Consider the following 15534-nt stretch of genomic DNA (forward strand, 5'->3'; position numbering starts at 1 on the left):
CGCCAGATCATCCCACCGTCTCTGTCTATGGAGGGGAGGAATTAGGCGGTGAATCTTTATGCAGTGGACACTCCACCAACAAGGTACCTTTATGCAGCCACGACTTGGCGTTGATTGGCTTGATATTGGTATTTTTTGGACCGCCTTCTCGTCATGAAGATCCTTAATTGCTCAACTCCGATATTCAGGGAGAGAACCTATACCTTACATGAAGACAGTACATCACTTCCAGAGTGATCCATGGTATAGTCATCCTACTGGTTACATATTGGAATTAAGCAGACAAGACACTCAGCTAAGAAAAAGAATATGGAGGACCTCATGGAAGATCAGAGGAGTCACAACTGACTGGAACTGCCATGACCTCACCGGCCCAGAAAGCGATTTGTCAAGCCGTTCGGTCTAGATAGATGAGCCGACGAATGGGATTCGGGATTGGGGATTGGCGGGGCCTTTCCACTCCTCGGGTTAATAAGTCCTATACTGTAAGGATCGAAAAGGTTCGGTATCCTTCTTCTGACCTTCTCCGATAGGAACCGTAAAAACAATTCCCTATCGGAGCCTATCGTAGCCGCCACTTGCTGTCTGCCCACTTTAAATCTTTCATTCCTATATAACCTCCTCCCTCCTTCCCCTCCCCCACTCATTCCGTCTTCTACTCACTTATCTTCACCTACTCACTTCTTCCTACACTTTTTATATCTTTCTCCCCCTTTAAATCACCCAATCTCTCAAAATGTCTGGCCTCAAGACCGGTGACAGCTTCCCCGCGGACACTGTCTTCTCGTAAGTTTTTTCTCAACCATACCCTCTTAGAGATATCTTCCCCGGTGTCGGTATACTGACCTCTTTCCCCACAGCTACATCCCCTACAGCGAGGAGAAGGGCGAGATCACCGCCTGCGGTATCCCCATCAACTACAACGCCTCCAAGGAGTGGGCCAACAAGAAGGTCATCCTCTTCGCCCTCCCCGGTGCCTTCACCCCCGTCTGCTCCGCTCGTCACGTCCCCGAGTACCTCGAGCGTCTGCCCGAGATCCACGCCAAGGGTGTCGACGTTGTTGCCGTCCTCGCCTACAACGATGCCTACGTCATGAGCGCCTGGAGCAAGGCCAACGGTGTCAAGAACGACGACCTCGTACGTCTCCTCCCTACCTTCTCTGTTTCTCACTCATACTAATATTCCTTCAGCTCTTCCTGTCCGACCCTGATGCCAAATTCTCCAAGAGCATCGGCTGGGCCGATGAGGAGGGCCGCACCAAGCGTTTCGCCATCGTCATCGACCACGGCAAAGTCACCTATGCCGCTCTCGAGCCCGCTAAGAACCACCTCGAGGTAGGAACAGGAACCCCAGACTACTGTCTTATGAAATCAACGCTAACACTGAACAGTTCTCGAGCGCCGAGACCGTCATCAAGAACCTGTAAATGCAGGACAACTCAAACAATAGATGTGACATGGATTTAATAGACGGCGCTAAGATTCCCCTGGTGCAGTTAGTGACTTGCAAAGACGAGGACTCGCGTTAGAAATAGATTTTCCACCATGAAGGAAAAATACAAATCTCTTACGAAGGAATGAAAAAAGACCAGCATACCCAGGTAGACATTATCACCGTAAAGTAAATAAAAGGATGTTGATGAGCAGAGAGCCCCAGGTATGACTGCAGTAAAAACTAACTTCGTCAATCCCTCCCCGGTCCCAAACGATCTACACTCCCCTCAAACACTGTTTGGGCTATAATTGGTGCTTTGACGCCGTGGTGTGACTTGGTATCGGCCCGGAAGGGTGACGGTGACGCGCTAAAGCCCAAGCCGTACAGGCATCGAGGGGCCCGTCTCCGGGTAAAATCCAAATTAGAAAGAAAAAAGTTCCAGGCCCCAACCAACCCCATTAACCAAGCTTTTGGTCTCCCACGTCACGTCTCTTCTCTTATTCCTCTCAATTATTCCATTCTCACCCCGAATAAATCAACACCGGCCGAAATGGCCCCCACCCTCCCCCCCAAGCGCAAGCCCGACGCGCCGGGAAAGTCCTCCTACAACGATGGCTCCGCGGCCGCCCGCAAACGCGCCAAAACTTATGACGCCCGCTCGCTGGCGGTGCAGTCGGCCGACGCGGCGCTGTCCGCCTCCGGGGAGCTGGACGTCGCTGCTTATCTGGAGGCGCGGGAGTTCGAGATCCGGTCGCTGGAGTCGGGCATGCAGCGGTCGAAGGCGGCGTTGACGACGAGGGCGTTTCAGCAGGTGCCGCGGTCGCTGCGGAGGAGGACCGCTAGTCATAATGTGAAGAGGGTGCCGAGTCGGTTGAGGGCGAGGGCGAAGAAGGAGGTATGTTATTTATTACTCGTTTATCTGCTGGTTTTATATGGCACGCTCGGTGATATAAGGCGTCTAAGTAGCTGACTTCGTGATTTAGATGGCCGAAGACAACACCCCAACAGTATCATTCCGCCGCCGCAAACCCACCGAACTCATGCGCATCCGCCTCGAAACCGCCCGTCGTCTGCAAAACCTAAACGCCAAAACGAAAGCCAAGCGCGCCTCAGCAAAAGCCCAGCGCGACAGCGAGACGCGCAAAGAGCTCGCCTCAACCGGCAGCCACGCATTCGACATCGCGCCGCGCGTCCCCAAAATCAAGAAAAACAAGCTCTCGCGGCCGCCGGCGCCGGAGTCCAAATACAAGAAGCGCCAGCGGTGCAAGACGTGGCTGCCGACCCACATGTTCCATGCGAAGCGGGCGCATATGGCGACGTCGAAGGATCCGCTGTGGCGGTTTGCGTTGCCGTTGTCGCCGACGGAGAAGAGTTATAGGCCTTCTCATCGGGCGAGGGGCGCGAGGGCGCTGTTGCGTGGGATATGAGTTATATGGCTACGGTGCAGATGGAGGGGCTTGAGGAGGGGTTAGAGAGTGCGTTGCGTGCTGTTGGGGTGGATGGGGATGATGCGTGGGGGGTGAAGGGTCGGAAGTGGAGGGCGGGGACGAGGAGCTTGAGGGCTTGGGTGTTTGAGAGTGGTGGGTTGCAGAGGCCGATTGCGCCGGTTACGCTGGTGCGGTGTGCGGAGGTTAACTCTGAGGATGTGGAGATGGTCGATGCAGGTGCTGAGAAAGATGCGAAAGCGAAGGCCAAAAAGAAGGTCTTTATCAGGGTCCACCCGTCTGCGTTTTTGCAGCTGTGGAACGAACTGTTGGAGGTCTCGAAGAAGCAGAATCCTCCCGTCATGGTGGAAGACCTCCGTTTCGAGATCGGCAGTATCGACATTACAGGTCCTGGGTCGACAGAAGCTTTGATTTCGGCTTTGAGACCGCTGGGAATGGACGGGAAGCAGGTGCCGATGGACAGCGTGGAAGCTACCTGGAGATCTTTGCTAGGGGTGTCTAACCCTTCATCTCTCCCGCTCAATGCCCTGCTCGGTTTCTCTATATCCGATCCCCGCCTGCACTTCCCGCCCCAGAGCCTGAAACCCCCGTCCGCCGACTCCAACATGGAGAACCTAGCCATCTTGCTATCCTCCTGGACACCCGATCGCACCCAACAAACCCCCGCACTATTCGACCGTCGCGCACGGTTGGCAGCAGCCCGCCAACTCCCCAGCCAAAAAGCCATAAACCGGCGCCGCACCGAAGCAGGACCAGGCGAGCTCCCGACCCCAGTCGAATCCGACCCACGCATACCAGTCATGGTCCTCACCTCTCGGTCCACCACCCAGTCCAAGAACAGCAACGCCCCAGGTTACTGGACCATCCTCCTCCCGTGGAAGTGCGTCACTCCCGTATGGTACTCGCTCATGTACCACCCGCTCTCCAGCGGCGGCAATCCCCGGTTCGGCGGATTAAAAGAGCAACAGCAGCTCGCATTCGAGGGCGGAGAACCTTGGTTCCCGGGCGACTTTCCCGGCACGCAAGCAGGCTGGGAATGGGGCCTCCGCCAGCGCGAAGAAGCTAAACAGGAATGGGAGCGTCGGCCTAAAGGTCGACGGGTTGAGTTCGCGAGTCTGGATCTGGGGAATGGACAGAAGGGGGAAATCGGCCGTGGTTGGGCGTGTGACTGGGAGAAGCTCCTGCAAATCGCGTCGGGCAGTGCTCCCGACAAACAAGAGAAGAACGACCAGAAGACAACAGCAGAAGCAGAGGCAGAGACCAACATCGCAAAAGACCCCCCGCCGCCACAACGCTCCCGCTAAACATCACCCAACTCCCCCCCACCAAAGCCACCCGCGCCATCCACGATCCGTCCTCCACCCCCATCGACGCCTCCTCCCTCGCAACAGTGCGAGTATCCCTCCTCAACCGCGGCACCCCTACACCCCGAGCCCGCATCTACCGCCTGCCCACGACCAACACCGAGCTGCGCCAGCAATGGCTCCAACTCGCCTCGAAGCCCTCAACAAACAACCCCTCACATCCTACTCCCAACAACGAAAACCAAGAAAACGAGCGCTCCCGCCTCGCAGCATCCCTAATCACCCCTCTCCACCCCGAAGACACACCCCAACAAAACCACCTCCCGCTCCCCACGGAAGAAGACCTGATCGGGTTCGTCACGACGGGTAACTATAACCTGTCTGAGGGCAAGGGGACGGGTATTGGCTCGATACTGGTGTCGAGGGTTATGAGGGGTTCGGAGAATTTCCCGGCGGGGGCGAAGGCGAAGAAGAGTAGAGCTCGGGAGGTGAATATGTGTATTGTGAGGGCTGCTGGGGAGACCGTTGGGAGGTTGGGCAGGTGGGAGGTTGTTTGATACATGGATGAAATGGAGTGTTGGTTGATATGGTATGATATGATATGATGGTGATGTAGCTGCCTGGGTACCTATAAGTAGGAAATCTGCGTGGTGGATAGGATGGGATAGGATGTTGGTGTTGTTGTTGTTGTTTAGAGATACCCTGTTAGATATTTTATGCCCTTTCCTTTCCTTTCCTTCTTTCACTCTTTTCTCATGAAATGTAGACTGTATAAGCTAGAAACGGATGTGTCTGCGGCACTGGTATGAACCACGGAGGTAATAGCTGGCACAGCCGGTTGTCTATCCATGACCGAGGGAGCAGATGGTGCCAAATTTCAGTCTCTATAATAAATATAAGAGATATAAGAGATACCCCGGATTGAGCCGCGAAGACACGACAAGACAAGTGAGCCGCAGGGCAATAGATAGATAGAAATAGCTAACTGTACATATACACTCCAATAACATAAAAGAAATCGATATCTATCAGCGAGTGCAGTCACCCACTCACCCACACTCACTCACCACACACTCACACTACATGCTTACAATACATAACATAACTCAATCACTCACACATCAACGACAACAGCAACCTCAACCAACAACACGATCAACAAAGGCCTGCTCCATACGCGCAACCTCCTTCTTAAACCCCTCCACCTCCTTCCAGCAATCCAGCGGCCGCCGATCGTTCAACCGCAAGCAGCTAACAACATCCTCCTTAGCCTTCACAAGCCCATCATCCAGCTCCACGAGCTTCCTACGGCCCTCAAGCTTCGCCCGCAGCTGCTCCACATCCTCGTTCACCGAGTCCCGGGTCAAACCGCGGTTGATGGGCTGGCCCTGCGACGCAGCAGCAGCGGCGGCGGCGTCAAAGGCGGGGGCGTCCGTCTCGCGGCCGGCGAAGGGGATGCGCGGAGCGTCCAGGTTCAGCGAGCCGGGTGGGTAGCTGTACGTGGTGGTGGGTGACGGGGCGGCGGGGATGTTGTTTTCCGGGGCCTGGGCGATGCGCTTTTCGATCTCGGCGACGGTTTGCTGTTCGCGGGCGCGGATGCGTTCTAGTTCTTGCGAGACGCGCGCTTGGATTTGGAGTTCGAGGGATTTGGCGCGGGAGGAGTCGGTCTGTTTTTTTTTTTTATATCATGGGTTAGTTGCTGGTTTATTTGTTGTTGAGTGTGGAGGGTGGGTGGGTTACGCACCTCGCTGCTGGACTGGAGGGAGTCGACGAGGTTGGAGGAGAACTGGACGGGGGATCCACTGTTGATATGTTAGCATTGTTGCTTCGTTTGGTTTGACATTGTTGGTTTTGCTTGAGCGTCATCGCCAATCGAAGTGTTTTATGCTGCTTCGGTAGTCGCCCAAAAGCATCCGAGTCCAGCCGATTGAAACAGACAACATGCACAGAGATCCTGTTCCTTCTAACATCGATCACAAAAAGCAAAAGCAACTCGGCCCAAGACAAACCAGCAGAATCCAAGAAACCTACCTCGAGAAGATGTGCTTCGACCCGGCCGTAGCCTCGGGCTTTGAGCTGCCGGAGCCCATAATGTGCGGTCTATAGCAGAATTGAACGGTCTTTTCAACTTTTTTGCCCGGCTCTTGCGGATCACCGATTCAGAACTGGATCCGCTGACGTCTGGAAATGAGTGCGAAAGCGCTATGCTGGGGGTAATTCCGAATTGTTCAGAGAGGGAAGGGCCGTCGAGCTGCGATGATAATGTTGCGAGCAGCCGACTTCCGCCGTGGTCACGTGAATTGATGGTTAGTCATCGGTCGTTAGCAATGATCGTTATTGTCGTCATTGGATTTGCTTTACGATTTGCTATATGCGCTGTGATTTATTTAGTTGGGCTACGGTTTTATTATACCGGCAATCCATGCAACATATCTGGGCTAGATGTGTCAGGAAAGATCAGAATAGCTTAATGCTATTGTTAAGTCACGTAATGTGCAGGCACAAAGCTGACTGCCAATCCATCACGCCCTTTATTAAAGAGAACCGAATACCCTCATAGGCCATCTTTATTACTTGCATTCAAAGTCCGGAAAACTTGTTCAATCTGTACAGATTCCTGGGACCAAAATAAGAGCCATATAGTTATCAAAGTCTCAAACACAATATTCAAGCAACCTCCCAGTTCTAGGTAACAATGGTTGGCATCTAAATCTTTTGAACATGGCTGTCTATAGTTGTACTTAATAAATATAGCAAATCTGTTCCAGGATTCCTGGATTGCAACATACAAGGCTATCCCGGTGATCAGCAGCAAACATGATAATACCACCATTACACAACTGCAGAATCTTCGGATCTGTGTCACATTTGTCTCTTCTCTCCGCTTCTTTCGCATAAGGTTCGAATTTCTCATGTCGTGACCCGACGAGGCCGACCTCTACCCTACTCCAACCCGAACTATGAAGGCTTGCTATCTTCTTGTGAATACCTACTGATATAGCCCCGTGTGGAAGTATACTGTAGTGGCTGGATATGTTAACTGGGTATATACATAGATAGTAGTTGAGCTTTCTCGATCCCTCTGATAACACGATGCAGATGTAAATCAGAATTTGGTTAGTAGAGACGAATGTTGGAATGCCACGATTATGCGTACCTTTGGTTCTCTACCTACGCATCTGATTCCAAAAACAAGGGCGGTAACGTATACTTAGTATCGAGTATGCTGAAAGACGTAGATCAGCCGGTCTAGAAGATCAGCCTTATACAATTCATGATGCAGGATAGCCAACCCTAAGCGTATGCTGTGACTGTGGACGACTCCGTGTCCTTATCAGATTAAACAATTAAGTACAAGTACAGAAGGTCTTGGCAATCGGTCGCGTGAATATATAGTCTACCATGTTTGATTGTTGTTCTTATTCGGTCTAGTCAAAGTACATAGAAGAGCTGATGTGCTCGACTTTACGGGATACACCTCCATCCTTTGTACCAGCTTCTAGTCTTTCGCTTCGATATTTTGTTATACTCGTAGAGTCCGCTTCCCTCTGGCATCTCGATATTGGTTGATATTGAATGATTTCGGCCTAGTCTACTTGGTGATTGGCAGTGGCTGCATTCTAGTTCCTTGTAGCCTTGGAGTCAACAATGGGATAGGACGCGATAAGACTCCACCGCGGATATTCTGTATGGTTGTAAAGTGGCTGTATGCATGTATACATGTAATGCAATCTAGTAGCGTTAACTAGTCATAAGTACCCCGTGTTTAGTATTGATATTCAGTTTTCGGACATCCTAGGGTATTAAATATCTCATATAAAGAAGGTGCTCAACAGACAATGGCTGTGTAAATACTGTCCCAGTCAGTCCATGACATTCCAAGTCAGTAAAGGAACGTTTAAACAGTTGAAGCCAAAGACTCCCATATGTGCAAATTACATAAGATAAACAAATGTTGAAGCCAGAGTAGCCCAAAACGGCGAAGGCCCAAAAAATGAAGGAATGCAAGCCGTGTCAGCAACATCATAAACTTTCCGTTCCCAGTAATGGGTAGTACTGTCCTTGAATACCAGGGAATTCTTCCTCAATGACACGCCAATCATAGACGAGAGGTAAAATTTTCTGTCAGAAAGTCTGACCAGGCACTTGACCAACTTCCAAGAGTTACTTGATCCTAACCTTTGTTTCTCACCGGGTGACCATGGGTGAATAGAGACCCCCACATTTGTTACCCGGGCGTGGCGTCATGGACTCTATAATACTTTGAGTTGCGTTCCTGATTTAGGGAGAGACACATGTAGTTGAATCCACGGATGTTGGGCTAGATAGTGTAAAAGAACCCTGTGCAGGAAGAAGATTAATTAAACATTGCTCCGTCTTCCGCTTCATCGGCCGGTGAACCCGGTGTTCCCGTTGGTCTTGTCGGCCGACCCTGATCCTATTGGTAACGTTTGGCTGGTCCTTCGGGGCTGCGAACCCCACCAACTGGCCTCCTTCCGACTGACCTCATTGACCCCTCCTCCGGTCTTTCTTCTAGTTTTCTTAAACAGCTTGGATCCTTGCAACCGCAATCTGTATCTTTGTGATAATCCTTGGAACCTAGCCCCCCCTTTCTATTTCTCCTTTATCTCTCATCCTTTGCCCTTCTTTCTCTTATACTCTCCTCATACTCTCTAAGCGGGGCCTTTGCTTGGTGTCAGATCTGTTTCCTTCCCCTCCGAGATCTCTCCTCCACCTACCCCACCATCTTCGTCTGCCTCTGATTCCAGCCGCTTCCAATGTCGTCCCCTCTCTTGGAAGAAGCTGCGCGGATCGCCAGTCAGTTCGACTATCCCGCCCATGAGGTCCAGCGTGGGGTCAAGGAATACATCCGGGAAATCGACGAGGGGCTGTCGCATGAGAACACCACGCTGAGCCAGATTCCGACTTACGTGACCTCTGTTCCCAATGGCACCGAAAAGGTAGGGTGTCCACATGCGATCTTACGCACCCCCGATCGGTGATCGCGAATCTAACTCGTTGACAGGGCCTGTACCTGGCGGTCGACCTCGGTGGCACGAATTTCCGCGTCTGCTCCGTCGAGCTCCATGGCGACACGACATTTTCGCTCACGCAGACCAAGATCATGACACCCGGGGAACTGATGGCATCGGGGTCGTCGAAGGATCTGTTTGTGTTCTTGGCCCGCCAGATCGAGTCATTCTTGCGCATCCATCACAATGAACACTTTGAGGCGCACATGCGACGTCGCGGCACCGACCAGCGCGAGGAGGGCGTGTTCGATCTGGGGTTCACTTTCAGCTTCCCTGTTCGCCAGGTCGGCATCAACAAGGGGACGCTCATTCGCTGGACGAAGGGCTTTAATATCCCAGACGCCGTGGGGCGTGATGTGTGCTCTCTCTTGCAGAGTGCCCTGGATGAGCTGGAGCTGCCGGTGCGCGTGGCCGCGCTGGTCAACGACACGGTGGGCACGCTCATGGCGCGCTCGTATACCTCCCCCGGCGAGACCGGGACGTTCCTGGGCGCGATCTTCGGCACCGGTACCAACGGCGCCTACGTGGAGAAGCTCGAGCGGGTGACCAAGTTGGACAACATCGAGCACGCGGACTATGACAAGTCCACGGGTGAAATGATCATCAACGCCGAGTGGGGCAGTTTCGATAACCATCTGAGTGTGCTTCCGAATACCGTTTATGACCAGGAGCTCAACGAAGAGAGCAACAACCCCGGCGTGCAGATGTTCGAAAAGCGCGTGTCGGGCATGTTCCTGGGTGAAATCCTGCGTCGCGTGCTGCTCGACCTGTACCAGAACCAGTCTCTGGGCCTATTCAAGCCCGGTGAGGGATCCGACGTCTTGGTCCCCGAGGATTCGAACCTCTTCCGCCAGTGGGGTGTCGACACCAGTCTCCTGAGTCTGGTGGAGGCCGATAAGACCGAGGGGATGGAACCGACCAAGGTCGCCCTGAAGGACCATGCGAAGATCGAGCGACCGAGTATGGCCGACTGCAAGGCTGTTCAGACCATCGTGCACGCGATCGGCAAGCGCGCCGCGCGTCTGAGCGCGGTGCCGCTGGCAGCTATTCTGATCTCGACCGGCAAGCTCCAGGCCGAGGACATGGTGGACATTGGCGTGGACGGAAGCTTGGTCGAGTTCTACCCCAACTTCGAACACCACCTGCGGGATGCCCTACGGGAGGTACCAGAGGTTGGAGAAACCGGCGAGAAGAAGATCCGCATCGGGATCTCGAAAGATGGCAGCGGCGTGGGTGCGGCATTGATTGCCCTGGTCGCTAGCCGAGAGGAAGCTCGAAAGAAGGCGCAGAAGTCGCAATAGTGCGTGTTTGGATCGTTAGGCCGAGAAATCATGCAGAGAAATGATCGGGTATCTCGTGATGATGTATGGACTGATTTAGATTGAATCGTTCCAAGGATGCATGGATCGGCCGTTGTTCGTTCATTCGCATCTAGGCTTGACTTTACTTGGTTTGATTTCTTGCCTTGTGTACTCTGCTTTCTTTCTTTCCTTTTTCCATTTCCCTTCTAATCTTTAGTTTTTTTCTTTTCATTTCCCCATGTTCTTCTGTTGTACCCGACCCCTTTCTGAGGTTTGGGAAGAGTCTGAGACGCGAGCCGCCAAGATCCACATTGAGGGTGTGGCAGTCTGGTGACCCGGGAGACGGCCGGTGTATAAGATATCAATGGTCATTTACGGCGTTTGATAATACAGGAAAAATTACCACTACAACCAATATTCTCCATCTAGACGTTGATTTGATTCTCCAAATGGCCGAGTAGCGTTCCCATCTCTATTGGCAAGCCGGTGCAACGGCGGCTGAGACCCCGGCGGTTGTAAATCCCGACCTCCGACGTGCATATCCATGGATGACGGAAGTTCATTACTTCCATCTGACGCCAAGGCGCGTCTGCCTCTATTGAACCAGGCTGGGCAGTCGTAGGCGGGAGATCATCTCTTTGTGGTCGGAGGCGTGGCTGAAGGGACGGATGATCGGAACTTAGGGCTCAAGATCCTCCGAGATGGATCGACGCCAGCAACAGCAAACTGCAGCTTTAACTATGCAGATGTGGGCTCCACTCTTCTTTATGTCGATCATCGGCAGTAGTTTAGTGTAGATATGCTCCCGGTGGCTGTATCTCTTTTGTTGATGTGCTCTTTATCCAGCTTTCATGCCCATGATTATATTGGGTTTATCACTGCACCTCCGTCCAGTGGTTACACTACAGCTCAGTGGTATTAATGGGATTTACTAGACAATGGATTTCTGATGTAATTAAACGCTGTAGACCATGGCACTGCCTTTCTGCTGATGGTGGGATTGAATTATTGACTTCCGGCTTCCCCTGTCAGGAAATCCAGGTTTCTTCTTCCCTTCCTTTTCATTTTGGTTTCCTACTTTATCTATCTTGCTCTGGACGTTTTCCCTTCTTTCCTTCCTTGATCTAGTCTTTACAAGGTGGAAAGCTCATAAAAATCATCCTCAAGCTTCATTTACTCCCTTTCTTTCAGCTGAGCTACTTCCCTGTTTATCGTTGCACGGCCCTCGATCGCTTCCATCACTGCTGTGACGACCACTCTCCATCCCCTCCAGTCACAAGCCTGGTACAGGGGTGACATTAATCTGTTTCACAGCGGGGTTTGAATCTCGTGTCAACCTCAGATCTCTCTGATTCTTTCCTATCCGTTGATCCTCGCTCCCAGAGCCAAATGACAGACAAAATGGCAGACACCCTCATCTCGTCGCCTCACGACAGACCCAAAGTCGAACTCGAACAGCCCTCGTTGGTCACTCATGAATCCACAGATCGAGAGACCACCTTGACAGAGTCACCACGCCAGGGTTCCATCAAATCAGCGTCCCCAGCGCCGGAGAATGAAAACAAACCCGCTGTCCCCGGATCCAAGGAGGTCACCGAGGAGCAAGAGGAAGAACACCCGGAGTATCCTTCGTCGTGGAAGCTCGGGCTGATCATCACTGGACTTTGTCTTTCTATATTCTGCTTGGCCTTGGTCAGTGTTCTTCCTTCCCGACGAGAGATGGGTGTCCGTGTGGGAGGAGGCCTCTGCTGACGTTGGTTCGATTTCAGGATAATACCATCATCGCGACTGCCATCCCGAAGATCACAGACCGATTCAAATCCCTCGAAGACGTGGGCTGGTATGGAAGCGCCTATCTGTTGACACAATGCTCCCTGACCTTGGTCTTCGGGAAACTGTACACCTTCTACTCCGTGAAATGGGTCTACCTCGCCGCGCTGGCGATCTTCGAGGTCGGGTCCTTGATCTGCGCAGTTGCGCCAAACTCGGTGACGCTCATCGTCGGACGCGCGATTGCGGGCATCGGAGGCGCCGGGTTGTTCTCGGGCGCCGTCCTCATCGTCGCTCAGACGATGCCGCTCGAGAAACGACCGATTTACACCGCGCTGTTTGGGGCCATGTTTGGGATAGCCAGCGTCGCGGGTCCCTTGATGGGAGGCGCCTTCACGGACCATGTCAGCTGGAGATGGTGTTTCTACATCAACCTGCCTGTCGGCGGCGCGACATTCCTGTTCATCATACTCTTCTTCAAAACGCCTAAATCGATCAAAGCGAAGACCACCCTCAAGAATACCTTGTCCCAGCTGGATCTGCTTGGGAATCTCTTCTTCCTCCCCGGGGTTATCTGCGTCCTGCTGGCCCTGCAATGGGGCGGCACGAAGTACCCCTGGAGTAACGGCCGCATCATCGCGTTGTTTGTGCTCTTTGGGGTTCTCATGATGATTTTTGCAGGGCTGCAGAAATACCAGGGCGAAAGGGCCACCGTGCCGCTGCGCCTGATCAAAAACCGGAACGTATGGGGCGCCGCGTTCTTCAGCTTCGCTTTGGGCTCTTCGTTCTTTTCCACGGTCTACTACGTGAGAACCCTGTATATTGCGATATGGAGATGGAAGTACTGACTGTGATCTACTAGATTCCGATCTGGTTCCAAGCCATCAAGGACGTCTCCGCGACCAAGTCCGGCATCATGAACATCCCCATGGTCCTCGGAGTAGTCATCTGCTCCTTGCTCGCAGGTGCACTAGTCACGCTACTTGGATACTACACGCCATTCATGATGCTATCCCCCGTCTTCATGGCCACAGGAGCCGGGCTCCTCAGCACAATGACCCCCGAAACAGGCCATCCCGCATGGATCGGCTACCAAGCCATATACGGCATGGGGGTCGGCCTAGGTCTACAGCAGTCCGTCCTCGTCATCCAAGCAGTGCTCCCCACCTCCGACACCCCCACAGGCACAGCAATGATAATGTTCGCGCAAAACTTCGGCGGCTCAATCTTCGTCTCAGTCGCCCAGAACATCTTCCAGAACAAGCTACTCACAAGCCTCGTCACCAAGGTCCCTGACATCGACGCCCGTCTCGTCGTCAGCGCCGGAGCAACCATGCTGCGCAAGGCCGTACCTCCCGACGCTATATCGACCGTCGTCAGACTCTACAGCGACGCCATCACCGAAGCATTCTACATTGCCGTCGCGATGGGCGCACTCGCTATCGTCGGGGCGCTCCCTGTGCAGTGGATTTCCGTTAAGGGGAGGAAATTGGAGGGTGGGGTTGCCTAGTACTTGCTAGTTTTTTGGGAGAGGGGGAGAGTAGGGATAGTATGGGATGAGGAAAGTTACATTATTTTGATTTTAATTGAATGTATGTCATGATGATATTTGTATTAATCTTTCATCGCTGCTTGCTTGGCCTTTGTTTGTGTTTGTTATCTGGTTGAATAGATTAATACAATAACAAATCTAGGTTGATGATTGCAGCGTATAACGGATAATGCAAGACCTATTCATTCCCCTTGAATCCTAATCGATTTTAAAAGAGAAACCGAAAGAAACAACGGATATATGGAAATCATGAAGGAAATAGAGACCCAGAGGACATGCATGGCATGCTGCGGACTGTAGTTTTGCGGGAACATCGCTGATAAAAGTGAACAACATGACGAGCAGAATATGTCCATAATAAACAGCAAACTCATGACTTCCCCTTTGAATGGGATATTCTCTTGTTTTGAATAAAGCAAAGGAAAGACCAGGTTGTAGTAGAAGACTAAGATTGAGAGGCAGACTGGGGTATCTCGGCGATCAAAGTGTATCCTTCTGACGCAAAGAATACCACTCGGCTACAAAAGATATCTATCTAGACACTTCTGAGCTCCGTGGGTGTCCTTGTGAGCACTATCTATATTGTGACATCTTCCATATCCACGCTGTGCAGCTTCGCGTAAACGGACAGAGCGGAGCGGAGTGCATGATTAATGAAGCACAGTGGCTGGGTATGATAAACTTGGATGAGTTCCAGGATGGTAAAATGAGGAAGGCTGCGCATCCATGCGCTGCGCTCAGCTGTCTCAACCCATCAGCGGACAAGTCTTTCAAGACGCTTACTTATACCGGAAATTGCCTTGTAGTTAGGTGGAATACCAGGGAACTGGCTTCGGCTGACCCCAATGACCCTAATAACCACTAAAGCCAAAAGGGGCAGGAAGGGCAAAATTCTGGAGTATCCAAATCAAAAAGATGTAAAAGCGCGGCAGTCGGCAGTCCGGCTGGCTATGGGCCTTCGGATTGATTTCCTTGGCCCGCCTTTTGTCTTTGATCTTCTGCTTGAATTTGAAGGTCAAGTAGACCCTAGCGGGATTGCAATTTCAATTGATCTCTAGACCAGGTGTGATAGACATAGACTGCCTGGGGGAAGTTGACAAAAGACATGACATGTTGACTAGTTCTTCGTTCATGCCGTGTGCGTTCTTCAGCTATCTAGTGACATGTTCATAATGTCAACATCCATGTATGTTGGCTCTCCAGTATGTATGCAACATTTGTTGTGTGTACTCTTATATGGTGTCTAATTGTATAGTTTCGTTGTGTTTCGCTCCTTGGATCACACGGAGTTCCGTGCTTATCCAGACTGTCATAGTCCTTGTGCAGCTGTGCTCTGAAGTTTGACTGCACTCTGGAGTCGATTGATTGGGTCATTGGGGTTATATGTTGACTGAAACCCCGGTCTCGGTTTAGTGCTTACTGAGTCTCTGCAAGCTTGGGAAAGCTCAATAGGATAAGCATGAAGCTATCCACATCCGCTATTGTGAGGACTGAGACGTGCGGGGTGAGAGACGTTGGAAGTTGAGGTAATATATACACCTGCATTGGTAAGGAGAGTTTCAGAAGGAAGAATAAAAGGAAGAAGAGGAGAAGGAGGAGAAAGGATATAGAGAATCAAAGAATCTGCATGGGGCTACGCACAATCACAGCTGAAAGTTAAGTGAAACATGAATTTTTTGCATTCACTGTTAAACC

General features: G+C 51.9%; 5 protein-coding genes across 5 annotated transcripts; 4 read left to right on the forward strand and 1 right to left on the reverse strand.

Annotated features, from left to right (window-relative positions):
- Positions 1-736: 736 nt before the first annotated feature.
- On the forward strand, positions 737-1426 carry P168DRAFT_240077 (peroxiredoxin family protein; the record flags this gene model as incomplete). The annotated part of the gene is made up of 4 exons (XM_024833695.1): positions 737-786; positions 861-1137; positions 1191-1334; positions 1391-1426. The coding sequence occupies 4 exons, from the start codon at positions 737-739 to the stop codon at positions 1424-1426; spliced, it is 507 nt and encodes a 168-aa protein (XP_024690533.1).
- Positions 1427-1984: 558 nt separating this feature from the next.
- P168DRAFT_312208 (ribonuclease P/MRP protein subunit POP1) lies at positions 1985-4873 on the forward strand (the record flags this gene model as incomplete). The annotated part of the gene is made up of 4 exons (XM_024839555.1): positions 1985-2329; positions 2418-2850; positions 2907-4071; positions 4122-4873. The coding sequence occupies 4 exons, from the start codon at positions 1985-1987 to the stop codon at positions 4738-4740; spliced, it is 2562 nt and encodes an 853-aa protein (XP_024690534.1). The 3' UTR covers positions 4741-4873.
- Positions 4874-5136: 263 nt separating this feature from the next.
- On the reverse strand, positions 5137-6419 carry P168DRAFT_272722 (Mic19 family protein). The gene is made up of 3 exons (XM_024835331.1): positions 6215-6419; positions 5928-5985; positions 5137-5850 (listed from the first exon to the last, which is right to left on the reverse strand). Exons 1-3 carry the CDS (start codon positions 6271-6273, stop codon positions 5323-5325), a joined length of 645 nt encoding a protein of 214 aa, XP_024690535.1. The 5' UTR covers positions 6274-6419; the 3' UTR covers positions 5137-5322.
- Positions 6420-8961: 2542 nt separating this feature from the next.
- Positions 8962-10517, forward strand: glkA (glucokinase glkA; the record flags this gene model as incomplete). Its single annotated transcript, XM_024836077.1, has 2 exons — positions 8962-9144; positions 9210-10517. The coding sequence occupies 2 exons, from the start codon at positions 8962-8964 to the stop codon at positions 10515-10517; spliced, it is 1491 nt and encodes a 496-aa protein (XP_024690536.1).
- A 1401-nt stretch (positions 10518-11918) lies between these two features.
- On the forward strand, positions 11919-13797 carry P168DRAFT_241024 (MDR family MFS transporter; the record flags this gene model as incomplete). Its single annotated transcript, XM_024833746.1, has 3 exons — positions 11919-12209; positions 12287-13093; positions 13150-13797. The coding sequence occupies 3 exons, from the start codon at positions 11919-11921 to the stop codon at positions 13795-13797; spliced, it is 1746 nt and encodes a 581-aa protein (XP_024690537.1).
- Positions 13798-15534: the final 1737 nt, after the last annotated feature.

The sequence above is a fragment of the Aspergillus campestris genome (genome assembly GCF_002847485.1).
Source record: "Aspergillus campestris IBT 28561 chromosome Unknown P168scaffold_10, whole genome shotgun sequence".
NCBI lineage: Eukaryota > Fungi > Ascomycota > Eurotiomycetes > Eurotiales > Aspergillaceae > Aspergillus > Aspergillus campestris.

Bases quoted from the DNA above. Each gene is read 5' to 3' on its own strand.
- P168DRAFT_272722 (XM_024835331.1), bottom strand. From the start codon at position 6,273: ATGGGCTCCGGCAGCTCAAAGCCCGAGGCTACGGCCGGGTCGAAGCAC. The intron at 5,986-6,214 runs GTAGGTTTCTTG...ACATATCAACAG, and splicing joins TCGAAGCACATCTTCTCGAG to TGGATCCCCCGTCCAGTTCT. The intron at 5,851-5,927 runs GTGCGTAACCCA...AAAAAAAAACAG, and splicing joins CCCTCCAGTCCAGCAGCGAG to ACCGACTCCTCCCGCGCCAA.